Genomic DNA, 26,605 nt, shown 5'->3' with positions numbered 1-26,605 from the left:
TTCCATCTTTTTAAGAACCTCTTCTGCTTTGGTGCCAAACAAACTGTCCTTGTTCAAAGGAGCATCTAGTAACTTTGATTTGACATGGTCTGGCAAGGTCTGCTCCCTGAGCCAAGCATGTCTTCTCAGTACAGATCCAGTGACAGCTGCCTGGCAAAATGCTTCTAGGGTGTCAAAGCCACACTGCAAAGTATGCTTACTGACTTGGCTTGCAGAGTGCATAAGCTCCCACAATTCTTTACTTTCTGCACAGTCTGTAAAGGTTGCCACTTTTTGCTTAATAAGCTCCATAATATGCTGCTGGTACTTCAGCATGTGAAACTGACAATTCAATGCCCTAATAGCAAGAGTTGCAGAGGTATATAACTTTTTATCCCATCTGTCCAAAGCTCTGGAATCCCTGTCCGAAGGGGTGGTATTCTTGGCTGTAGTAGCCTTGACACCTTTAGACCCCTGGGAAATTATCTCTGGGTCAGCAGTAGGATTCTTGAAAAGAAATTTGTGAGTGTCAGGTACTCTGTAGTACCTGTTTGGTTTCCTAGGGGCAGGAGGTAAAGTGTCAGGAATAAGACTGGAGTCCATAAAAACATCATCAACAACATCCAGTACAGGGGGTAGTGCTAAAGGCCTGTGCTGAGGCAACTCTATGAATTCTCTGAGTCTCTTTTTGGACTGAGGATAGTCTTGGCATTCCGAGTGAAAATGCTCTCTTAAGGTATGCAAGGTTTCACCAAAAGAAAAATCCTCTAGAGGTGAGGCAGAGGGAATGGATTCCTCTGCATCTGAATCCTCATAAGGAGATAAGGGCATGTCTTCATGATCAGAAATCTCAGAGTCATCGGACTCCTGGTCTGTAGAAGCTGTAGGGGACTAGTCTCTTTTTCTCTTAGCAGGGGAAGGCTGACTTCCCCTAATCAGTGTAATAAGGTCTTCTGCCATTCTAGGCATTTGTTTTTGTGGCATGAGAGCAGGTGCATGCACTTTGGTCGTCGGTTTTCTAAGCGTAGTGCATACTCAGGGCCTAAGAAACTTGGTAGTTTTGGTTAAAAAAAATAAGTTGGTTTGAGTCAAACTTCGGTTGAGAGAAGAACTGCCTCAGAAGCCGGTGCCTGCACAGCGGCTCCACACCCATCCAAGGTACAGGCATCTGTAGGTTCCATAGTCGAAGAAGAGTCTCGCAGCATACTGGACTCCGAATGGGTCTCGGTAGAGGCCTGCAAATCCATTGAAGCAGGCATCAGGGGCTGCAAAAGCACCTCACTGAGTACCGGCGGACTGGCGACTAGCTTAACGGAAGCGTCATCGGCAGCTTTGGACCTATGCCATCTCTGTCTTTAACCTTACGTTTTTTCAGAATATTGGTAATCGGATGGCTTACCAAAGCCATTTCAGAATATGAAGATCGAGAGCGAAAGAATTTAGCAACAAAGAGAGCCTGATGACGAATGGTTCGAGTGTTAAACAAGGCACAAAACCGACAGCGAGGTACGTCGTGCTCTGGGCCTAAACAGATGACACAGTAAGAATGAAAATCTCTGAGGTATTTGATTTCCACAGGCAAGACAATTGTTAACTTTTTCTGACATTGGTTAGAGCAAAAAAAAGGACCCCCAATGGGGTACTTAGCTTTAGAAGACTTAAGGATTATTCAAATTCGTAAAAGAAAATTAATTTCAGGTAGTGGCCGACCGACACTTGCGAACTGCTTCTGCTTCGGGCTCCTTGGCAAGAAAGACTGATGTAATGGCGTTGGCTGCCTGTTTTTATACCCCTGACAATCTGACGTCAGTCCTGGAGCGACAGCATCTGACGCACAAATACTAAGTCTCTGGTATTCAGGCCAACTGAGGGCTACCTGGAGGCAGAGAACCCAAGTGTGATGACTGCAACAATGAAACACTAAGAGCATCTAATAAGTCAAACAAAGTTCAAGAAAGTCACACAGTTTTATCACTATATTGATATGTATAAATAAAACAGAAACACCTTACTGAAAAAACACTAACAGGCTAGGAAAGAAAGGAAAATACCAGCTATAGTACTGAAGGACTATCACAAGGGTAAGAGGGGAAGGCCGTACCCACAATGGTACTTGAAAGATTACCAATGGTAACAACGGGTAGAGAAGAAAGATCAAGGTCTGACAGAAGAAAAACACACTAGACGTACTAACCGTTCAGTAAAATAGAAACTTATCAAAAAATTTTCCACACAAAATATCAAATAAAGTTCCACTTAGCTGAGAGCTTGGCTGAGACATGGCTTTACGGCTACGTGGAAAACGAGATCTGAGGTAACAGGGAGAAGGGCATTCTGGGTAGAAGCTTAGCTCGAGAGTTTTTGGCTGATGCGAGCTTGGTAATAAGGCCAACTCGGTTCCCACGGCTTGGAATCTAACCCCATCAGTGATAAATGGAAAGAAGATTACTATCATCATATGGTTTCTTATCATCTAGCCCACTTATTCTAAAATAAAATTAAATAAAAACAAAATAAGTCAGCCACTTGACGGAGAGACAAGGTTTCATTCCAGTCTTCTGGATAACACAGTATATCAGATCTCCTGGAGTCAGGACCAAAACAGTGAAAGTGCATCCAAGTTTGAGCAGTACCATAAGTAAAAACTGACTTTGTGGGACGGAATAATCAAAGCAGTTAAGACAGGAAGTGAGGCAGACCTAAGCAGCAGAAGCCTTGGCCCGGAGTACTCTGTCACTGACAGGATACCTCAAGAAGCTAAGATATCCAGTCATAATTAAACAACCCAGATAATGAACCAGGTTGAACAGACAAGAGAAAGGTAGCATTAGCAGCACCCTAAGATGCACCTCTACGATATGATTTAGCATGTCCCATATCAGACGCTTCCTGCAGACATGAGGGACAACAGCAGAAATCTAAGTCTGCTAGCTGGGAATGATCTCATTATCTAGGAAACCTGAAAAGTTACAGATCAACCTATAAGAAGGCAACTCCATCAGCTAATCCTCCAAGCAGAAGCTTGGAAACTCTATCCCCATCCACAAGTGTCAAGGTACGTACAACCATCTAACCAACCTTGCAAGTTCAGACATTCAGAAAAATCAAAATACCATGCATATACAGAAAAAAATTACTAACAAAGTCAAGTAAAGACAGTCAAACTGGGCACACTGCAAAACAGAGGAGGATGAGTGAGCTTAAGTAATCAATACGTGCTGCCTTGGGCTCATGTCCATCCATGAGCACAGGAATATCTGGAAAAGGCACTGGATGCTTCCTGGTTGAGAAGATAAATCCAATCACAGAACTCATTACGAACAATCTGGAAAATTAGTCCTACAGGTTACACCCAACATGCATTTTATTTTTGCAATTTACTTTTCTGTCAAAACAGAATATTCAATTAACTTAAATACTAAAACACAACACTTTTTTGAATTTATTTTTCTGTCAAAACAGAATTTGTAACTAACTTAGATGCTAAAACACAGCACTTACCCATGCTCTTTTATCACCTTGGCATAATTCTGTGATGTATTTGGCACTGAAGAAACTTTGTACTCTTGTTGGCTAGTATTGCCTAAATTAGGGATAGCAAGGGACACCCTTTGATTATACCTGCAGAGAAATTTCAGAAAAATGCAATGCATAAAGCTATGTGTTATTAAACATTTTTGAGAAACATCTGAGCTCATCACATACTCCAAAATTTATTCCACCAATATCAGTCATTCTCACTAACACAGTTAACGTCTGCATGTACCATAATGCTTGCATCTACACTTTCTCACGGATTCCAGACACTATAAAATACAGTTATCTCTAATTTAAGTGTATGACATAGGCTTTCAGAGAAATAAAGATACACTGTTACATGTACCATTTACCTTACTCACACAACAATCGTATCCTAATGTTACACAGAAATACGAAAAGTTTATATCAAAGTACTTAAAATTTATAGTTCATACTGCATCACAGCTCATACTTAGTGGGGATATGCACCCCAACCCTGGCCCTCAAACCAATCCAACCCATCTAGATCTTCACATCCCAAGCCAAGCCCATCAACTATTAACTCTCTCCAGAAAAGGTACTAACTTACTACTACTTAATATAAATCTCAGAAGCATCATGAACAAGATTCAAGATTTGCATGCCACCCTTGCTTTGTATACTCTAGATATAGCCCTTATAACAAAGTCCTGGCTAAAACCAGATCTCTCTAGCAACAAAATACTTCCCCCAGGATGCAATATACATAGGCTAGATAGACAACAGAAAAAAGGTGGTGGTATCGCCTTTCTATACAAAAGCAGTCTCAGTTTACAAACTTTAGACCTAACCATCCCAAACTAACACCACTGAAATACTGTTTGCTAAAAAATTAATCCAAAGAAACATCTGAACATAGTGGGAGGCTACATCCCGCCTGGGAAAAATCTGACTACTCTAGAACACATCCTAAATTGGACTAAATCATCCCTCTCTCAGGAAATGATTATAACGGGAGACCTTAGTGTGGACTGGCTCTCCTGCAGCTCCCAAAATTCCCCTGACCATATTAACCTACACAGTTTCTCACAAACAATCCAAACTCTTACTACAGTACACAAAACATCAAACACTCAGTCCGGGACTGGATCCTTACAAACAGGCCAAATTTATCCCTAAATTCTGGCCATCTCCCAGACAGTCTCAGGGACCATATTCCAACTTACATTCCCCAAAACCGAATAAATCCACAAAAATGTACCACCTATCACCAAATCAGAGACAAGAAAAAAAATGATCCCTCAAGATTTCACAACTGGTTTAAAAAAATGTAATTGGGCACCACTCAAAAATCTCCCTTTAGATACTGCAGTTACATCAACCTTCCTCAATATCCTAAACATCCTGCCCCCCCCAAAAAAAAACAAGCATAAAATCCACTTATGCCCCCCCGTCTAACCAAACAAACAAGATCTCGGTTAAAAACTAGAGATAAGGCCTGAGAGAAATGGCTCAACGACAAAACTACCACTAACAAACAGACATCTAGAACTATGAAATAAATCTTAAAAACATATTAGGACAAAATAAATTACTATAGCAGTACCCAATCAAAAAAATCAAAGAAACTCACAAATATTCTGGGCTGCTATTAAAAAAATCCTGCAGCCAGGACAAACTAGTACACCCTCCCTCTAACACTCACCAATACTAAAGACAGCATAGAATCACAATTTAACAGATACTTCATTTAATCCATACTAGCCTTCACAAACAATAATTGCTCTTCCCCTACCCAGACTTACACAGTACCTACACTTGATCTCAATAATAAGAAGTTATGTACTCACCATAACATTCCATGTGAGTTGTTCATCTCACCTGCATTCTTTACTGATGGGTTCGGAGCCGATTCATTGGCTCCGGTACAGCCGTTTGCAAAGCTCGAGGTTTACTAGTAGCTCGAGGCCAAGCCCCTTATCCTATGATGCACTTAGAAGTACCTCAGATCTTGCTTGCTGTGTGTACTATAGCCATATAACTGAGCTATCCTCCCAAGGAGAGGAAGAAGAATTGAGCAACCAGGATGAGACCAAACTCTAGGTCAACTATCAGCCAGGAGGGGGAAGGAGGGAGGGATGTAAGAATGAAGGTGAGATGAACAACTCACATGGAACGTTATGGTGAGCGCATAACTTCTTTATGTGAAGTTGTTCAATATCGCCATTCATTCTTTACTGATGGGTAGCGTCCCTAGCACCATCAATCTCAGGTGGCTCACAGGTGTACATTCCTCAGGACCGGAGACCCAAAAGAAGCCCTGTCCCTGGAGGCCTTATCAACTTTGTAATGAGTGATAAAAGTATGAGGTTTAGACCAAGTGGCTGCAGCACAAATGTTATCAAGGGGCAATTTGGCTTGGAATGCAGAAGATGTAGAAACTGCTCTGGTTGAGTGAACTTTAATCTTATGTAGTAAGGGCATATTAGCAGCTGAATAAACAAAGGTGATACAATCAGATAGCCATTTAGAAAATGTTGTTTTAGCCACTGGTCTACCTTTTCTGGCTTCAGAGAATGTCACAAAGAGCTGGTCTGATTTCCTAATATCTTTTGTTCTGTCCAAATAAAATCTGAACTGTCTGTGAACATCAAGTTTGTGCAGCATATATTCCAATTTATTGGAAAAGTTAGAGAAGAAGACTGGTAACTCAATGACTTAGTTGATATTAGATTTTGAACAATCTTTGGGCAAAAAGGAGGGGTTTGTCCTAAGAGATACTCTATCAGCATGGAAAATCAAATGAGGGCTGATAAATAAAGCTTGAAGTTCTGACACTCTCCGCGCATAAGTAACAGCTACCAGAAATATGGTTTTCCACGACAAAAATTTGAGATCACAAGATGATGCTGGTTCAAAAGGGGGGAGAATTATACAAGACAGCATAAAATTTAGATTCCAAGGAGAATAAGGAGTTTTCACTGGAGGCCTCATATGGAAAATTCCTTTGAGAAAGGCCTTGGATAACTTGTGGGACATTATGTTCAGCCTGTCAGCTCCGAGATGAAAGTTAGATATAGTAGCCAACTGAACCAGAACTATTGTGGCTGCCGTTCCTTTATTAAAGATCATAGTCAAGAATTCTAGTATGGACGTCAAGGGGGCTTGATAAGGATCAATGTTCTGCTTAGAGGCCCATATGGAAAATCTCTTCCACTTACTAAGATATCATTTTCTAGTGGACGGCTTATGGGAAGACAAAAGGATCTGTTTTGTCCCACTGGAAAAGTTATGAAGCCTGGCTATGTGGGGAACTGGAGCAGCCAAGCTGTCAGCTTCAGTGACTGCAAGGAGGGATGGAGGTCCCCCGACGGATGTGTAAGAAGGTCCGGAACTGGGTCTAGAATCCATGGATCCTCAAAGAGATGATGAAGAAATGGGAACCAAATCTACCAAGGCCAATGAGGGGCTATAAGAATGATGGTCCTACACAGCGATTTTGCTTTCTGTAGAAATCTGGGTATCAACGGGATAGGAGGAAATACATAGAGGAGACCCGGGGGCCAATTGTGTATGAGTGCATCTCTCGGGGCTTCTCCTGGAGGAGGAATCAGGGCAAAGTAGCTTCTGCATTTCGTGTTGATGCGGCTGGCAAAAAGATCACAGCGAGGCTGGCCCCATTTGCGGAAAATCCTGTCCACAATGTCTTTCTTGAGGGACCACTCGTGCGGCAACAAGTTTGCCCTGCTCGGTTCGAAACAGCCCACTGCCAAACTGACAGCTTCTTGGCAAAGGGGGTAAGACCTGGTTCCACCTTGCTTGTTCAAGTACCAGACTACTGACATGTCTGTCTGAATTGCAATCGTTCCTAGAGGAAGAGAGTCCTGGAAGTACTGCAACGCCAGAAGTACTGCTGTCATCTCCAGAACATTGATATGCAAATGTGACTCTTGATCCGTCCATGTGCCTTGGGCAGTCTTTCTCTGAAAATGCCCCCCCCCCCCCGCCCTATCAGGGAAGTGTCCGTGGTCACAGTGGCTATGGGGTGGTAGTACAAAGGGACCTCCTATGGTTACATGAAGAGACGTCAACCACCACTGGAGATCTCTCTTGCAAGAGCTCATAATTACAATCGTGTGATTCATTGGAAGTTCCTGATAAGACCATTGAGTGAACAACAGCCACTTAAGAATCCGCATATGCATCCTTGCTAATGGTATGGCCAAGATCGCTGCAGCCATCAAGCCCAATACTTTTAGAACTTCTGCAGCAGGTGCTTTTGTCTTTCAATACCATTGTGCTGACATGCTGGCGAAGAAGATAAAATCTCTCGATTGGTAGTCTTAAGAGTGGTGGTTGAAGTGTCAAACTCTGCTCCTATAAAAACAATATGCTGCGATGGCGACAAGGCAGACTTTTCCGAGTTGACTGTAATGCCTCAGTGACTGCAGAGTGTATTCTCTTGCTGGAATCAGTTGATGCCTGGTGGTGGAGGTAAGGAGCCAATTGTCTAGGTACGGAAACACCTGGAATCCTAAACGCCTCAGGTGAGCCGTGACCACTGCCATGCATTTGGTGAACACTCTAGGGGCTGTAGTGAGACCAAAGGGTACGGCTTGAAATTGGTAATGATCATCTCCCAGCCGGAAATGCAGGTAATCTCTGGATGGCCTGGCCATTTTTATGTGGTAATACGCATCCTTGAGATCTATCGAGCACATCCAATTGTCTTTCCCTAAAAGGGGAAGTATAGACTGTAGTGTGACCATCTGGAACTTCTCTTTCTTGACAAAATGGTCGAGACTGCTGAGGTCCAAAATAGGTCTCCAGTCCCCTGTTTTCTTTGGAACCAAAAAGAACCTTTAGTAAGTTCCGAATCCTGTTTGGTCTGCCGGGACTGGCTGGATGACACTTTTTTTCTAGCAACTTGTGGATCTCCTATAGTTGCTTGCTCCCTGTGACTGGGTGGAATGTCTGGGATTTGCCTTGCGGGCGAAGAGGGGGGGGGGGGTGGAAAAAGGTATGAAATACCCTCTGGAAATTATACTTTGTACCCAGCTGTCTTTTGTTATATGTTGCCAGGCATCTGGGTACAAAGGTAAGCGACCCCTGACTGCTTCCAGAGCAGGACAGTTGGGCCTCCTTTTCAGGAGCGCTGATAGGGCTGACCAGAGAAGTCATCTCTGTCACCCTGGCGTTGCAGACCCCCTCTGCCGCATGGGTGGCGTCTTCCATTATTACCCCCTCCTCTGTCCCTAGAGGGGGGTTCACCATGTGTGTCCTGAAAGGCTCCTTGGGCTTTCCTGAACCACATCTTTCCTCCCCTTTGGCCTTTGGGGTAAGGCCGAGTAGGGGTGGAAAAATGGACTCAGACGGCAGACAGAGTCTTTCCCTCCTGTTCACGCCTGGTCAAAGTGTCCTTCACTTTCAGCCCAAAAAGGGATGAGCCATCAAAAGGGGTGCTCACGAATGAATACTTAAAGGGCTCCGTGAAGAAACACAAGTGCATCCAGGAATGTCTTCTGAGAGCAATTCCTGTACCTGCTGCCCTACTCGTTCCATCAGCTGCATATGATATGAGACGCACATACGAGTTCACAATAGAGTTTAGGGTAGCAAGCTGGGCGGCAACTTTGTCAGAGGCCCCTGCAGCTACAATACCCTGAAGAGCATCTCCCAACTCCTTAAGGACATCTCTTTGCAACCTAGTGAAATGGGTCAAATAGTTCAGTGAACGGACTGTAAAAGTCGCTGAACTAAACATGCGTTTACCATATCTATCCATGATCCTAGACTCTCTATTAGGAGGATGAATGGATGAGGAAGTCTCAGACATTTCCTTTTTGGTGGCCGCTGCCTCCACCACCATGGCATCAACATGGAGCAGAAATAAACTTATTAGGCCTCCGAGGAACAGGCACCATGGACTCCGGTGACTCCCACACCCTCCGAGAGACCACCTGCATGAGTTCATCGAAGGGTGAAGACACCTAAGAGGTGGAGGGTTGAGACCCGAAAGCCTTCAGGAGAACTGACTCGTCCTCAGTAGGGCTTTTAGACTGCCAATCACCCTTCTGCCTAAGGATCTCGAGTATCTCCGCAAAGGAGATTATCCTCAGAGGGGGACCGTGGGGACCCTTCTGACTCATCCAAGTCAGTGTCAGATGTTAAATACTCCTGTGGGGAGTCCAAGTAGCTCCTCTTGCACAATCTCTTCCTGGGGACCTCCTCAGTGGGAGCCTCTGAGGAGATCTCAGAAGAGCAGGGGGTGCCCTGTGGGGCTACCTAAGGCTCAGGGTCTCTATGCCTAGCCTGGATGATGGAAGCAGAAGCGGACACAGGTGCTTTGAGGATGAGGAAGCAAGACCTGGAGTCGAGGATGCCTTGGGGGACAAAGCTCTCCTCATGGCTTTGAAGGCATCGCGGCTCCGATGAGGAGTCAACGGACCAGAGGAAACGGCCAACCACTCCCACACCGAGGCTGCGGGCTCCGAGCCGAAGGTAGGAGCTGAGCTCATCTGAGCCAAAGCCCCGAGAGGAACAGTCGGCAACGACAAGTCAGTGCGACTATCCTCCCCGGACCTGACAGGAGAGTGTCCGCTCCTAGAGTCCCCGGTCGGCGCTGAGGACGTCAGAGTAGATGACACCAAGGACACTGGAGCAGGTCTCTGCTCCAAAGGCTCCACAATCAACAGATCGGTTCCCTCCTGCTCCGAAGGTCCGGTACGGCTCAGAGGAGGAGCAGTCAAGTCAGGGGCAGTGGTCTTCGGTTCTGATGCTAGGATTGGAGCCGACAACAATTTAGCAAGGCCTGGTGCCCGTAAACGCTTCTGCACCATCGGTCCATATCCAAATCAGACAGGCTGACAGAAGACCTAGAAGAATGCACCGACGGTGCTGACTGAAGTAGTGGAGATACAGGCCTCTCAGATACCGGCTCCAGAGCTGTGGGCCGGCTCCGAAAAAAAGACAGTCGGCTCTGAGGTCTGTGGAGCCGATGTCACAGGATCTTCCACTTTTTTGGATTTCTTTGACAGTTTGGAGTCCTTAGAGTCCACTGAGGATTTAGAGGGCTTACTGGCCATATCCTGGTTACTCAACGCTTCATGAAACAGATGCTTCAACAAGCCTCTATCGTCTAAACTTTATTTTCTTCTCCAGTAATACCCTAGAAGAAAAAGAGTGACAAATACTGCAAGAATCCTGTAAATGAACAGCTCCTAAGCAGTAAATTAGAAGTTATGTACCTACCATAACGTTCCATGTTAGTTGTCTTCTTCTCGCCTTCTTTCTTGCTGGATGGGTTCGGAGCCGATCCTCGGCTCCGACTCGGCCACTCTAAAAGCTCGAGAGCTAGTTTCACCGGCTCGAGGCTCCCCTATATCCCACAATGCTAGGCGGTAACTCCTCAGATCTCGTTTGAAAGCTAAGGCCAGCAGTAAAATTCCATAAGGAACAAAGAAGAAAACTCTTCTAGGTCTGTCCTGGCTAGGGGGAAGGAGGGTGGGATGCAAGAAGGCGAGAAGAAGACAACTAACATGGAACGTTACGGTAGGTACATAACTTCTAAATGTTAAGTTGTCAATCTCGCCTTCATTCTTGCTGGATGGGACCGTCCCTAGCACCTTTGTCCCGGTGGCCTATCGGAACACACTCTTGAGTACAGTGGAACCAAAGTTGGCTCGGTCTCTAGAGGCCAAGTCCAACTTATAATGAGAAATGAAAGTATGGGGAGAAGCCCAAGTAGCTGCCGAACAAATTGAATCAATAGGCAGCCTGTCTTGGAAAGCTACAGAAGTGGCTAAAGCTCTAGTTGAATGAGCCCTGGGTTTGGATGGCAATCGTTGATGTCTTGTCTCATACACTAGGGTAATCAATGAAGTAAGCCATCTGGAGAGAGAAACTTTAGAGACTGGAAGGCCCATTCTACCTTCTGCATAAGAAACAAACAGTTGGTCAGATTTCCTGAATTGTTTGGTCCTGTCTAAATAGTACCTAAGTTGGCGATGAACATCTAAACAGTGTAACTTTTGTTCTGACCTATTAGAATAGTTCGGGAAGAAAACAGGAAGCTCAATGGTTTGATTCAAATTTGCCAGTGAAGCTACCTTGGGCAAAAAGGACGGGTTAGTACGTAAAGACACCCTATCCTTATGAAACACAAGATAAGGGGGTCGACTACACAGAGCATGGAGTTCAGAGACTCTTCTAGCTGAGGTGATAGCTACTAAAAAGAGTGACTTCCACGAAAGTAATTTCATAGAACATGAAGCCGCAGGTTCAAATGGGGGAAGAATTAAGGATGCCAGAACCAAGCTGAGATCCCATTGAGGAGAAGGATCTCTGATGGGTGGTTTGAGTAAAAAGACTCCTTTTAAGAATGCCTTGCAGAGTTTGTGAGACATAATGGAGGACTCTGAGACTCCAACATGAAAGTTCAAAATTGCAGCCAATTGAACTCTAATGGTAGATGGGGACGAACCTGCATGGAAAAGTTCGGCTAAAAAGTCTAGAACTGTTTCAATAGAAGCAGTGAAAGGATCTATATTCTTTGACTGCGCCCAATAGGAGAAACGTCTCCACTTGCTATGATAAATCTTCCGAGTGGAAGATTTATGAGAGGCAATCAAGATATCTCTAACTGAGTGAGATATCAAAGGAAGCCTGGCTAAGGTCGGAATTGGAGGAACCACGCTGTGAGGTTCAGAGAGGGAAGGGAGTGGTGCAACTGACCCGACTGATGGGTCAAGAGGTCTGGAACTGGGTCCAGATGCCAAGGTTGTTCCAACAGATAACGGTGGAGAAAGGGGAACCAAATTTCTCGAGGCCAGTAAGGGGCAATGAGGATCATAAAAGCTTCCTGAGCGATGGCTTTCTGTATCAGCTGGGATATCAGTGGGAAGGGAGGAAAGGCATATAGAAGTCCCCGGGGCCAAACGTGCACTAGAGCGTCTCTGCTGGGATGGCCTGGTTGGGGAAAGAGGGTGAAAAAATCGTCGCACTTGCTGTTTTGGGGAGTAGCGAAAAGGTCGCAGCAAGGCCTGCCCCACTTTCGAAAAACTTTCTCCAACACTGAATTGTTCAGAGACCACTCGTGAGGCATGAGAAAAGCTCTGCTCAATTTGTCCGCAATCACATTGGACTTCCCGGGGATGTGCGTTGCTAACAGAAATCGCTGAGAAGAAATCGCCCATTGCCATAGTCTGAGTGCCTCTCGACATAGGGGGTAAGACCTGGATCCGCCTTGTTTGTTGATGTACCACACTACAGACATGTTGTCTGTTTGTATTGCTATAGTTCCCGTGGGAAGAGAGACTTGTAGGGCTTGCAAAGCTAGAAGCACTGCTCTCATCTCTAGGACGTTTATGTGCAAGTGGCACTCGAACGGTTGCCACATGCCCTGGACTGTCCTGCCCTGGAAATGCCCCCCCCCCACTCGATCAGGGAGGCGTCCGTTGTCACTGTAGCAACCGGAGGGGGAGGGACAAAAGGTCTCCCTAGGAGGAGCTGAGGAGATGTGATCCACCAAGAGAGATGACTCTTGCACGACTGAGTTATCCGAATAGGATGGGACATTGGAAGGCTTTGTTAAGACTATTGTGTGAAAAGCATCCATTGCAAAATCCTCATATGGAAGCGAGCTAATGGTAGGAGAGGGATGGCCGCCGCCATAATTCCCAAGACTCTCAGGATCTGTTTGGCTTTGACTTTGTTGTTCTGCAACAGAAGAAAGACCTGTTTGTGTATGTCTGCTATCCTCTGCTCTGTGAGTCTGGCTGACATCTTGACTGTGTCTAGATTTGTGCCTATGAAAGTAATAACACGACAAGGCGACAAGACAGACTTTTCGTAGTTTATTGAAATGCCTAATGCCTGACATGTGCAAAAGGTGTAGTCTCTGGCGAGGAGTAAAAGATGCTTGGTGGGGGCTGTAAGGAGCCAGTCGTCTAAATACGGAAACACCTGGAATCCTTGACGTCTCAGATGAGAGGCTACCACTGCCATACATTTGGTAAACACTCGGGGGGCTGTAGTGAGACCAAAGGGCAGGGCTCTGAATTGAAAATGACTGGTTCCCAGCCTGAAGCAGAGAAATCTCCTGGAGCGTCGATTCATCTTGATGTGAAAGTACGCGTCCTGGAGATCTATAGAGCACATCCAGCTGTCCCGTTCCAAAAGAGGAAGAATGGACTGCAGCGTGACCGTCCGGAACTTTGTTTTCTTGATAAACTTGTTCAAGATGCTGAGATCCAAAATGGGTCTCCAGTCCCCTGTTTTTTTTGGAACCAAAAAGAATTTGAAGTAGATTCCGGATCCTACTTGGTCTGCTGGCACTGGTTGAATAGCTCTTTTTGCGAGCAGCTTTGAAATTTCTAATGCTGCTAGCTCCCTTTGACTGGGTGGAACATCTGGAAGGGATTTTTTGGACAGCTTTGGGATGAAAAGGAAAAGGATTCTGTATACTTCGGAAATGATAGACTGTACCCACTTGTCTTGAGTTAGGGATAGCCAGGCTTTTGGGTACAGTGACAAACTTCCCCTGACTGCCTCCGAAGGTGGACAGTCGGGCAACACCTCAGGGATGCTGAAAGGGCTTGTCGGAAAAGGATTCTCGACTGCCCTGATTCTGCGGGCCCCCTCTGCCTCTGGGACGGCGTCTACCATTGTTGTTCCCCCCTCTGCCTCTAGAGTGGAATCGACTCTGTGCGTCAGGCAAGTCTTCTTGAGATTGTTTACGGAACCACATCTTTCCCCCCTTCTGACCTTTGGGGTAAGGTCTAGAAGGAGTAGAAAAACGGACTCCGACGGCAGAAAGAGTTTTGCCATCAGTCTCGCACCTAGTCAGGGTTTCCTTCACTTGAGGACCAAAGAGGGATGATCCATCAAAGGGGGAATTAGTGAAGGACACCTTAAAGGGGTCCGCAAAATTAAAAAGCCGCATCCAGGCATGCCTACACAAGGCTACACCTGTACCTGCCACTCTACTTGCTCCATCAGCCGCATATGAAAGGAGGCGCATGGAGGAGTTGATTATAGAATTAAGGGTAGCCAGCTGAGAGTTCATCCTGTCCTGAAAACCCGCAGCTGTTGGGTCCTTCATCTCACTCGCTTCCTTGAATAAGTCCCTCTGAAGTCGAGTAAAATGACACAGGTAATTCAGCGATCTCATAGTAAAGGTCGCTGACGAGAACATCCGCTTCCTGTACCTGTCCATCGACCTAGACTCCTTGTTAGGAGGATGAACAGGCACCGAAGGATCAGCTAACTCCTTCTTGGTAGCTGCAGCCCCCACCATAGCATCAACAGAGATGCCTTTGGTCAGAAACTCTATCTTTGGGGGCCGTGATGAACTTAGATGGTCTCCTGGGGGTGGGTTCCACTGAGTCAGGAGCCACCCAAGCCTTCTTTGCCACCACTTGCATAAGGGGGTCAAAGGGAGGGGACACCCAGGAGGTGGAAGGGCAAGAGCCAAACGCCTCAAGGTACACTGATTCATCCTCTGAAGGGTTGAGGGCTGGCCAATTCCCCCTCTGTTTTAAGATTTCAAGGATGTCTGCAAAGGAGACATCTTCAGAGGGGGAACGAAGGGAACCTTCAGAATCCTCTAAATCAGTGTCAGAGGTGACAGACTCAGGGGAGTCAATGTGCTTCCTCTTACACTGCCTCTTCCTAGGGGGCTCTCCTACAGGGTCAGGAGAGGCCTCGGAAGAGGAGGAGATCCCCACAGAGGAAACTTGAGGAGCTGGCTCTCTACGGTCGGGGACAAGAGAGTGAGTAGAAATCACCGGAGGCACCATGGAGGGAAGGGGAGAAGGAGCCGACTGTGGATTAGATGGTTCTAACACGCTCCTCATGACCTCAAAGGCACCCCCGTCAGGCAGAGCCGGAGGTCTCCGTTCTGAAAAACTGAAAACCTCCCCCGGCACCGACAGTGATGGCTCCGAGGCCGATGTCGGAGCCGAACTCACCTGTGCCGAAGCACCGAGAGGGAGGGCGGGGTCGGACAAGGGTCCGATGCCACTTGCCCCCTCGGAGCCGACGAGGGAAGTCCGGCGCCGAGATTCTTCCAAGGAAGATATTGGAGCCGATGACGGAACCGAAGACAAAGGTATCGGTTCCGACGCCACCACAGTCTCGGGTCCGAACCGCCCCGGCTCCAAACTCAAGAGAGTCAGAGGAGGAGTATTTTGAGTGGTGGGTATAGTCTTCGACTGTTGAGTCGGACTTTGAAGCATCTGGGCTAGTGCCTCGGACTTAAGAAGTCGACTCACTACTCTCTGAAGGTCATGGTCCGATAACCTGGAAGACCTAGAAGAGTGGGATCTATGGCTCCGTTCAGACAGCAAAGGTGATGCTGGAGCCGAATGAACGGAGCCGAAAGATGGAGAACGGGACCTCTTCTTAGTTGTCGGCTCCGACAACTTGATCGGAGCCAACTCAATTATGTCTTCCTCGGCTCCGGCCGAGACACCGTAGGTACATGAATTAGATTCATTGGCTCCGCGAGCCGATGTTGAATGGACTTAGAGCCCCAGAAGTCGGCTCAGAGGCTGGAGCCAAAGGTCTGGAGGACTTAGAGGGTCTCCCCGATGACTGAGTCGAGGGACCCTCAGGTTTTAATAAGCCTTTTAGAATTAATTTATTTTTTCGCACCTGCAGGACTCTAGGGCTGAAGCCATGGCAAACAGCACATGAGTCCTGCAAAGGTCCCAGGCAGTAAACACAAGAAGTGTGACCGTCTGTCAGAGACATCTTCTGACAGCACGAGTCACACTTCTTAAAGCCTGAGACCTTTGATTCTTTGGACATGTCCAAAGAGAAGTAAAAGTGTAATCCCAAACACACACACACACACACACACACACACACACACACACACACACCGATTACACTTCTGAAATTAAAAATTTAAATTTTTAACTTGTAAAGTTTTAAAACAAAATTCCCTACAAAACACAGACACTCCAACTACCAAGGGAGGGAGGGAGTGGGCCTAAAGCCCAAGGGAAAGGTTCGATAATTTAGGATAGGTAGCTAGTGAAACTTTATCTAAAAGGGGATTAAAGTATTTAACTATTTAAAAGTTATAAAAAGAGCTAACTTAAAAGGGGGGTCTGACTGACTAAATGGTCAAAAAGATTCAACTAACCTGAGCCGGTTGAAAAAAGCACCTCGATCGCGTAGCGGCAAACGAGGTCTGAGGAGTTACCGCCTAGCATTGTGGCATATAGGGGAGCCTCGAGCCGGTGAAACTAGCTCTCGAGCTTTTAGAGTGGCCGAGTGGGAGCCGAGGATCGGCTCCGAACCCTTCCAGCAAGAATGAAGGCGAGATTGACAACTTAACATCACACGTTACATGGCCATCAGTCACCGACATTTTTTGCCCACAGTCTGAACACTTTTTAAACCCAGATTTTGGGTGCTTAACCTTGTCATTAGCCATATCCAATAATCAAAATGCCTTAGGCTTAAACACAGAACAAAAGCACACAATAAGCCTAAGAAAAAATACTCAATATATATATATATACTATTGAAGAACCACACCTAGGCTCTAAAAACACACCACACAAATAAGCCTAGAAGAAAGCCAAAAGTAAAACTACGCTCTAAACTGTACAAAGAACACACGCACTATAAACAATGGCCCAAGCAAACAAAAGGCCAACGCCAAGCTAATTATATATAGTTATAAATTATGCAAGAAAGGTCTAAACTAGGCCAAAAAACACGAGGCCAATAAAACTACACTAAGTAACACACATGGGAAAAGGGGAGCTTTTAAGAAGCTACACAAGTCTACACTAACAACCATGTAGAAAGAATAGAAAAATGTTTTTGAAATAACTTGCAAAATACGGTTTAAAGAAATACTGGCTCAAGCAAAAACTGGAACCTCTGATTAGCGCCACGGCAAACTATATCTGGGGTAATTATCAGTGCATCATGGGATAAGGGGCTTGGCCTCGAGCTACTGGTAAACCTCGAGTTTTGCAAACGACCGTACCGGAGCCGATGGATCGGCTCCGAACCCATCAGTAAATAATGAACAGCGAGACTGAACAACTTCACATCTTCTCTTTCCAACCTGTCTCAATAAATAAGAAGTTATGTACCTACCATAACGTTCCATGTTAGTTGTCTTCTCTCGCCTTCTTTCTTGCTTGATGGGTTCGGAGCCGATCCTCGGCTCGACTGCACTTGCTAAGCTCGAGAGTCACTTTTACCAGCTCGAGGCAGCCCCATATCCCATGATGCAAGGCGGTAAGTACCCAGATCTCGTTTGATGACAAAGGGCAATAGCACCAAGCATAAAAACACTTCCAAAAGGAAGAAAGAAACTTACAGGATGGAAGAAGGACCAGGTCTGAATGGTCTTCAGCATAATAATTTCTTATAGAAAGGTCTGTCCAGGCCTGGGGAAGGAGGGAGGGTCGAGAGAAAAGGCGAGAGAAGACAACTAACATGGAACGTTATGGTAGGTACATAACTTAATGTTAAGTTGTCAATCTCGCCTTCATTCTTGCTTGATGGGACCGTCCCTAGCACCTCTATCCTGGGTGGCTCAATGGAACAGACTCTTGAGGACTGTAGAGCCAAAACTGGCTCTGTCCCTGGAGGCCAAGTCCAATTTGTAGTGGGAAACAAAAGTATGAGGAGTGGCCCAAGTGGCGCTGCACAAATAGTGTCTAAAGGAAGTCTAGCTTGAAAGGCTGTAGAAGTAGCTAAGCTCCTAGTTGAATGTGCTTTAGGTTTTGAGCACAGCTGTTTTCCCCTGAGCAGATAAATTTCAGAGATGACCGAAGAAAGCCATCTAGACAAGGTCACTTTAGAAACAGGAAGGCCTTTCTTATTATCCGCATAGGAAACAAAAGTTGATCAGATTTCCTAAAATTTTTTGTTCTGTCCAAATAATATCTGAGTTGACGGTGGACATCAAGATAATGTAGTTTTTGTTCGGCTCTGTCTGAATAGTCTGGGAAAAATACAGGAGATCAATGGATTGATTCAAATTGGTCTTTGAGGCAACCTTAGGCAAAAGGTCGGATTAGTTCTCAATGATACTCTGTCTTTGTGAAAACCAAATAGGGGTCGAACCGATAGAGCCTGAAGTTCAGACACCCTCCTGGCCGATGTAATAGCCACTAGGAATAAAGTTTTCCAAGAAAGAAATTTCAGGGAACAAGAAACAGCTGGCTCGAAGGGGCCAAGAATCAAGGATGTCAGCACTAAATTTAGATCCCACTGAGGAGGAGGATTCCTGATTGGAGGCTTTAGCAGGAAAATTCCTTTCAAGAAGGCCCTGCAGAGCCTATGGGACATAATATTGTGATCTGCGATCCCGACATGAAAGTTCGAGATAGCAGCCAATTGAACTCTGACTGTGGAAGAAGAGGAGCCTGCATGAAAAATCTCTGCTAAGAAGTCCAGGACTGCCTGAACAGGGGCAGTGAAAGGATCAATACTCTTGGCCTTAGCCCAATAAGAGAAACGTTTCCATTTGCTTGCATAAATCCTCCTGGTAGAGGATTTTAAAGAAGCTACTATGATGTCTCTAACTGGGTTAGAGATCAAAGGAAGCCTGGCTAAGGAAGGAAGTGGAGCAACCATGCTGTGAGGTTGAGAGAAGGGATAGACCGGTGCAGCTGACCGGATTGGTGAATCAGAAGATCTGGCACTGGGTCCAGATGCCACGGCTGCACCAAAAGGTGACGATGGAGGAACGGGAACCAAACTTGTCGAGGCCAGTAAGGGGCAATGAGAATCAATTTGGCTCTCAAAACGGTTGCCTTCTGGATAACTTGAGGGATCAGAGGAAATGGAGGGAAGGCATAAAGAAGTCCCTGGGGCCAATCCTGGGTCTGAGCGTCTCTGGGGGGGTGGCCTGGAAGAGAGAGAAGAAGTCTGGGCATTTGCTGTTTTGGGGAGTAGCAAAAAGATCGCAACATGGGCGACCCCATTCCAGAAAAATCTCTTCCGCTATAGATTGCTTGAGAGACCACTCGTGAGGCATGAGAATAGCTCTGCTCAATCTGTCCGCTACAATGTTGGTTTTCCCAGGGATATGCGTTGCTACCAGAAACCGATGAGAGGAGATTGCCCATTGCCATAGTCTGAGCGCTTCTCGACACAAGGGGTAGGACTTGGTTCCGCCCTGTTTGTTGATATACCAAACTACAGACATGTTGTCTGTGTGGACTGCAATTGTCCCTACGGGAAGAAAGTCGTTGAGGGCTTGCAACGTTAAAAGCACTGCTCTCATCTCCAGGACATTTATGTGCAGGTGGTATTCGAACGGCTGCCACGTCCCATGAACCATCCTGCCCTGATAATGACCCCCCCACCCGATCAGGGAGGCATCCGTGGTGACAGTGGCTACCGGGGATGGGGGTACAAAGTGTCTGCCTTGGTGAACCTGGGGAGATGTGATCCACCAAGCAAGATGATCTTTGCAAGTCTGTGTCACCAGAATCTGGTGACGCATTGGAAGTTGTTGGTACGACCACTGTGTGAACAGCATCCACTGAAGAAGGCGCATGTAGAAGCGAGCCAGGGGAAGAAGAGTAATGGCCGCAGCCATGAGGCCTAATACCTTTAGAACCATTCTGGCCTGTACTTTCTTGTTGGCTAGAATGATCCTGATGTGACTTTGAATGTCTGAAACTCTTTGATCTGTAAGGATAGCTGACATCCGAACAGTGTTTAGGTTTGCGCCTATGAAAGTAATAGACTGGCAGGGCGATAAGGATGACTTTTCAAAGTTTATCGAGATGCCCAAAAGAGTACAAAGCTTTATTGTGTAATCCCTGGCTTGAATAAGCTGATGCCTGGTGGTGGCTGAAAGGAGCCAGTCGTCGAGATACGGAAACACCTGGAATCCTTGACGTCTCAGGTGAGCCGTGACCACTGCCATGCATTTGGTGAACACTCTGGGGGCTGTAGTGAGACCAAAGGGCAGGGCTCTGAACTGGAAATGACTGGACCCCAGCCGAAAGCGGAGAAATCTCCTGGAGCGTCTGTGGATTTTGATGTGATAGTACGCATCCTGAAGATCTATTGAGCACATCCAGTTGTCCTTCTGTAAGAAGGGCAGAATTGACTGAAGAGTGACCATTCAGAATCTTGTCTTCCTCACAGACTTGTTGAGTCTGCTGAGATCCAATATTGGTCTCCAGTCTCCCGTCTTTTGGGGACCAAAAGAACCTTGAGTAGATTCCGGCTCTGAATGATCTGTCGTAACTGGCTGAATGGCTCTTTTTTGCAGAAGTTTTAAGACTTCTAACTCTGCAACTTCCCTTAGACCGGGTGGAACATCTGGAAGGGAATTTGAGTGATAGAAGGGACTTTCCTCGAAAGGAATTTTGTAACCCTCGGATATGATCGACTGTACCCATCTGTCTTGAGTGAGGGAACGCCAGGCTTCTGGGTACAGCGATAGTCTTCCCCCGACTGCCTCCAAGGATGGACAGCCGGGCAACATCTCAGGGATGCTGAAAGGGCTTGTCAGAGAGAGGCTCTCTGTTTCCCTGGTTTTTTGGACCCCCTTTGCCTCTAGAGCGGCATCTGTTGTTGTTACCCCCTCTGCCTCTAGGGGTAAACTGACCACGTGAATCCGGCGTGACTCCTTGGGATTTGCGGAACCACATTTTGCCACCCTTCTGTCCTTTGGGGTAAGGTCTAGAAGGGGTGGAAAAACGGACTCCTACGGCAGAAAGAGTCTTGCCGTCCTGCTCACACCTGGTCAAAGTTTCCTTCACTTGAGGGCCAAACAAAGCTGACCCATCAAAGGGAGAATTTGTGAAGGACGCCTTAAAGGGATCTGCAAAGTCACATAGCCGCATCCAGGCTTGGCGTCTAAGGGCCACACCTGTACCTGCGGCCCTACTCGCTCCATCAGCAGCATATGATATTAGCCGCATGGAGGAGTTTGCAATGGAATTAAGGGTTCCTAGCTGCAAAGCAATTTTTTCCTGAGCTCCTGCAGCTGTAGGATCCTGTACAACATCACCTAGCTCCTTAAGGATATCCCTTTGGAGTCTGGTGAAGTGACATAGATAATTCAGCGAATGCATAGCAAAGGTCGCTGAGGAAAACATCCGCCACCGTACCTATCCATGGTCCTAGAGTCCTTATTAGGAGGATGGACGGCACGGAAGGATCTCTTGAAGTTCCTTCTTGGTGGCAGCAGCCACCACCATGGCATCAGCGGGGACACCCTTAGTGAGGAATTGCTTATCACATGGGGCAGTAATAAATTTTGAAGGCCTCCTAGGGACTGGCTCTACAGAGTCAGGAGCAGCCCACTTTCGGGCAATAACTTGCATAAGGGGTCGAAGGAGGAGACACCCAGGAGGTGGAGGGCCGAGATCCAAACGCCTCTAGGTATACTGACTCATCCTCAGAGGGATTATTGGTGGGCCAGTTTCCCTCTGTTTAAGGAGTTCTAGGATGTCTGAGAAGGAGACATCCTCAGAGGGGATCTTGGGGATCCCTCTGACTCATCTAAGTCAGTATCTGAAGTGATAGACTCGGGGAGTCTATATGTTTCCTCTTACAAGTCCTCTTTCTAGGAGGATCTCCCGAAACATCAGGAGAATCCTCGAAGAGGGGATATTCCCAATGGGGAAACCTGAGGCGGAGGATCTCTGGGTCCTGTAGCAAGAGAAGTGGCAGAGATGTCAACAGGCACTACAGAGGGAGGAGCTAAGGGAACAGACTGCTGGCTGATACCAGTGGCCAGCACACTCTTCATCACCTCGAATGCTCCCCTCCCAGGCAGGTCCGAGAGAACCCGTTCAAGAGCTAGGAACTCCAGGGACCACCGAAAGGGAAGTCTCCGAGGCAGATGTCGGAGCCGAGCTCACCAAGGCCGAGGCTCCAAGGGGAAGAGCGGGTTCGGACAAGGGTCCGATGCCACTCACCCCCTCGGAGGAGACCATGGAAGCTCGGCCACCGAATCCCTCTAAGGAAGGTCTCGAAGAGGAGATAAGAGTAGAGGCTGAAGGAACAGAAGGGGGTATCTGTCCCTCAGCCGTAGCAGTAACCATTCCCAAAGACTCCAACTCCAAGCTCTGGGGTAGAGTTGAAGGAGGAACTGCAACGGGGTGTGGACCAATAGCCGTCTGTTGAGACGGACTATGTAACATTTGGGCCAGTGCCTGTGACTTAAGTAATCTACTGACCACTCTCTCTAAATCATGGTCAGAAAGCCTGGATGACCTTGAAGATCGGCTCCGATGGGTCCGTTCCCAGGGGAGAGGTGAAGCCGAGCCGAAGTATCGGCTCCAAGGAAGGAGACCTAGACCTCTTCCTCGAAGGAGCCATCGGAACCGATGAAACTATTGAACCTGTCGGAGCCGACAACTTATCGGAGCCGACAGGTGTTCTCGATGCATCGGCTCCAGCCGGAGCCGATACAGCCACAAAAGTAACTGTGTCGGAGCCGATCGGAGCCGACACCGATGCCTGAGCCACATGGTGGTCGGAACCGATCGGAGCCGACACCGTGGTCGATGCAGAATCGGCACCGATAGCCATCGGTGCCGAAGGCTTAGTTAAGCCAGAATCAGCTCCAGACGGAGCCGATCTCGACTCAGAACGAGTCGGAGCCGAGGCCGCAGGCTTTGACACAGAAGCCTGGGCCTTGGAAGACTTGGCAGTCCTGGATGGAGCCGACTTAGCCGGAGAGCCCTCCGGCTTAAGAAGGCCCCTCAATATTAACTTATTTCTTCTTTCCTGCAGGACTCTCTGGCTGAAAGAATGACATATAGCACAGGAGTCCTGCAGGTGAAGAGGCCCCAGGCAATACAGGCAAGAAGTGTGACCGTCTGTCAGAGACATCTTCTGACAGCACGAGTCACACTTCTTAAAGCCTGAGACCCTTTCTTTAGACATGGTGTAACACAAGCACACACACACCAGTCAAAGAATTTAAATTAAATATACCAAAAAGGTATAACTAGAAAACACACACACACCCTAACAGGGGGGGGATGGGATGGGTAAAAGTCTGACTAAAAAAATAAGAAGAGACAGGGAATTTTCTGTCAGAAAATGTTTAAAACTAAATTAAAACTAACAATAAAGGGTTTTTTTGTTAAAGGGGGCTAAAATAGCAAAGTAGCAAATCACTTACCAGGAGCTGGTAAAAGGAGGACCTCGTCAGCGAAGCGGCAAACGAGATCTGGGTACTTACCGCCTTGCATCATGGGATATGGGGCTGCCTCGAGCTGGTAAAAGTGACTCTCGAGCTTAGCAAGTGCCGAGTCGGAGCCGAGGATCGGCTCCGAACCCATCAAGCAAGAATGAAGGCGAGATTGACAACTTAACATCACCATAGTTAAATATCTCAAAAGGCTTAAACCTATTACACTTGCTGCCAACTATCTACCTGCCAAATATCTAATAATCGCTGCAGAAGCAATATCCTGTACAGTATGTATCCAAATTAATAAACTGATCCATTTCAAAACAACAAGTCCCTAATATTTGTACAGTATCGTATATCATCCCTCTACATAAAGGTGAAAACTCGACAGAATCATCAAATTATTGGTCAACAGCTATAATATCACCATTATCTAAAATACTTGAGAGGTGCATCCATTCACAAATCTTAAACTATCTAATAACCGACAATCTTATAACACTCATCATGGTTTCCGTCCTAATCATAGCACTACCACCGCCCTTGTTAACTTTACTTTTAGTTATGTACTCACCATAACTTCAGATGTTTGGGATCCATCTCGCCTACATTCTGTACTGATGGGCTCGGAGCCGATCCCTCGGCTCCGACTCGGCACGCTTATGCTATAGAGCGAGGCCTCTTATTGGCTGAGCTATCTTTATCCCAGGATGCACCACCACTAATCCCCCAGATCTTGTTTGTCCGCATACATGCACACATGCACAACTTGATTATATAACATTGTTAGATGTTTCAAGATGAAACAACAGGATTCGGACCTTCTGATATCCTCTGATCTCCAAGGAAGGGGGAAGGAGGGTGGAGTTATTAGGAATGGCGAGATGGATCCCAAACATCTGAAGTTATGGTGAGAACATAACTAAAAGATGTTATGTGATCCTATCTCGCCTACATTCTGTACTGATGGGACAGCATCCCTAGCACCTAAATCCCAGGTGGCTCATTGGAAAACACTCCTGAGCACTGTGGAACCAAATGAAGCTCGTCCTCTAGATGCCACATCTAATTTGTAGTGGGAAATGAAGGTGTGCGGGGAAGACCATGTAGCCGCAGCACAAATGTCACTAATAGCAAGTTTAGAATGAAATGCTATCGAAGTAGCCATAGCCCTTGTAGAATGAGCCTTGACAGAGGTGGAAAGCTCTTTGTTAGAATAAAAATAAGCTTGAGAAATACAGTCCCTGATCCATTTGGCAATAGTGACCTTTGTGACAGCTTTGCCCAATTTGTTATCTGCAAAGGATACAAACAACTGATCTGTTTCCCTTGTTTGTTTGGTCCTGTCTAAATAAAAACGTAACTGTCTGTGTACATCTAGTGTGTGGAATATGAACTCCGCCTTGTTAGAGAATTTTGGGAAAAAAACTGGAAGCTCTAACGATTGTTGTAAGCAGAAAGTAGAACAAACCTTAGGGACAAAGGAAGGATTTGGTCTGAGGGATACTCTGTCCTTGTGAAAAACCAAGTATGGGGTTTTACTGACAAAGCTTGAAGCTCTGAAACTCTTCTGGCAGAAGTAATCGCCACCAGAAAAGCTGTCTTCCATGATAGAAACTTTAGATCACATGTAGCTGCCGGTTCAAAGGGGAAAGAAGTCAAGGCACGTAACACTATATCGAGATCCCATGGAGGTGCAGGATGAGAAATCTGAGGTCTCAATAGAGCAGCACCTTTTAAGAAGGTCTTGCACAATCTGTTGCTCATTAAAGGTGGGTCTATGGATTCGTGAAAATTAGAAATTGCTGCCAATTGTACCTTGATGGTAGAAACTGAAGAGCCTTGATTGAAAAGAGAAGTCAGAAATTTTAGTACTTCTGCCACGGGAATAGAAATGGGGTCCAGGCCCCGGAGTTGAGCCCAAATAGCAAATCTTTTCCATTTGCTAGAATACAGTTTCTTTGTAGCAGACTTATGGGCCGAAGATATGTGTACAACATCTGGATCCAATGTATGACTCCTGACTATCGTCGGAAGAGGAGGAGCCAAGCCGTCAATTTTAAGGTGTGTAGGGACTGGTGGAGTAGTCCCGACTGATGAACCAGTAGGTCTGGTATCTGATCCAGAAACCATGGACCTTCCAGGGCGTGTTTCCGAAGATAGGGAACCACACTTGACGAGGCCAGTAAGGAGCAATTAAGATCATTTTGCTCCCCAAGAGAAATGCCTTTTGAATCACTCTGGGAAAAAGAGGAACTGGAGGGAAGGCATAAAGCAAGCCGGTGGGCCAAGGATGGACTAATGCGTCCATGGGGCTCTTTCCCGGAGCCAGGGTTAGGGAGAAGAACTCTTTGCACTTCGCATTCAGAGGAGTCGCGAAGAGGTCGCAACACGGAACTCCCCATTCGCTGAAAATCTGACTTGCAACTGTCATATTCAGAGACCATTCGTGAGGAGAGAGGATGGTCCTGCTCAATCTGTCGGCTATCACATTGGACTTGCCCGGTATGTGAGTAGCCACTAGAAAGCGTTTGGTGGAGACTGCCCATTCCCAAACTCTCATGGCTTCTCTGCAAAGAGGATAGGATCTGGTCTCTCCCTGTTTGTTCAGATACCAAACAACTGACATGTTGTCTGAGTGAACGGCAATTACGCCTTGAGGGAGATAATTGTGAAGGGCTTGAAGGGACAGAAGTACTGCCCTCATTTCCAGGACGTTGATATGAAGCAAAGTCTCGTCCGGATGCCATTTGCCTTGGACTGACCTGCCCAGGGAATGCCCCCCCACCCCGTCTGGGAGGCGTCCATGTCAAAGTGGCTGCCGGAGGAGGTAGAACAAAGGGTCGTCCCTGATCCAAGTTGGAGGGCACTAGCCACCAGCGAAGGTCCCGTCTGCAAGATTCTGTGATCCATACAAGGTGACTGAGGGGGAGTTCCTGAAAGGACCACTGAGCTGAGAGAAGCCACTGGAGAATTCTC

General features: G+C 46.6%; 1 protein-coding gene across 1 annotated transcript in view; it reads right to left on the bottom strand.

Annotated features, from left to right (window-relative positions):
- The window catches only part of ABRAXAS2 (abraxas 2, BRISC complex subunit), a gene marked incomplete in the record, with an annotated part of 1,016,818 nt that overhangs the window by 340,487 nt on the left and 649,726 nt on the right, over positions 1–26,605 (bottom strand). The window contains 1 exon segment of the mRNA XM_044056200.1: positions 3,481–3,600. Within this exon segment, the coding sequence (XP_043912135.1) occupies positions 3,481–3,600 (120 nt within the window).

The sequence above is a fragment of the Protopterus annectens genome, chromosome 14.part0 (assembly GCF_019279795.1).
Source record: "Protopterus annectens isolate FY-2018-M chromosome 14.part0, PAN1.0, whole genome shotgun sequence".
In the NCBI taxonomy this organism is placed as follows: domain Eukaryota; kingdom Metazoa; phylum Chordata; order Ceratodontiformes; family Protopteridae; genus Protopterus; species Protopterus annectens.
The sequence above is the reverse complement of the archived record's forward strand: the minus strand, read 5'-3'. Positions and strand labels throughout refer to the sequence as shown.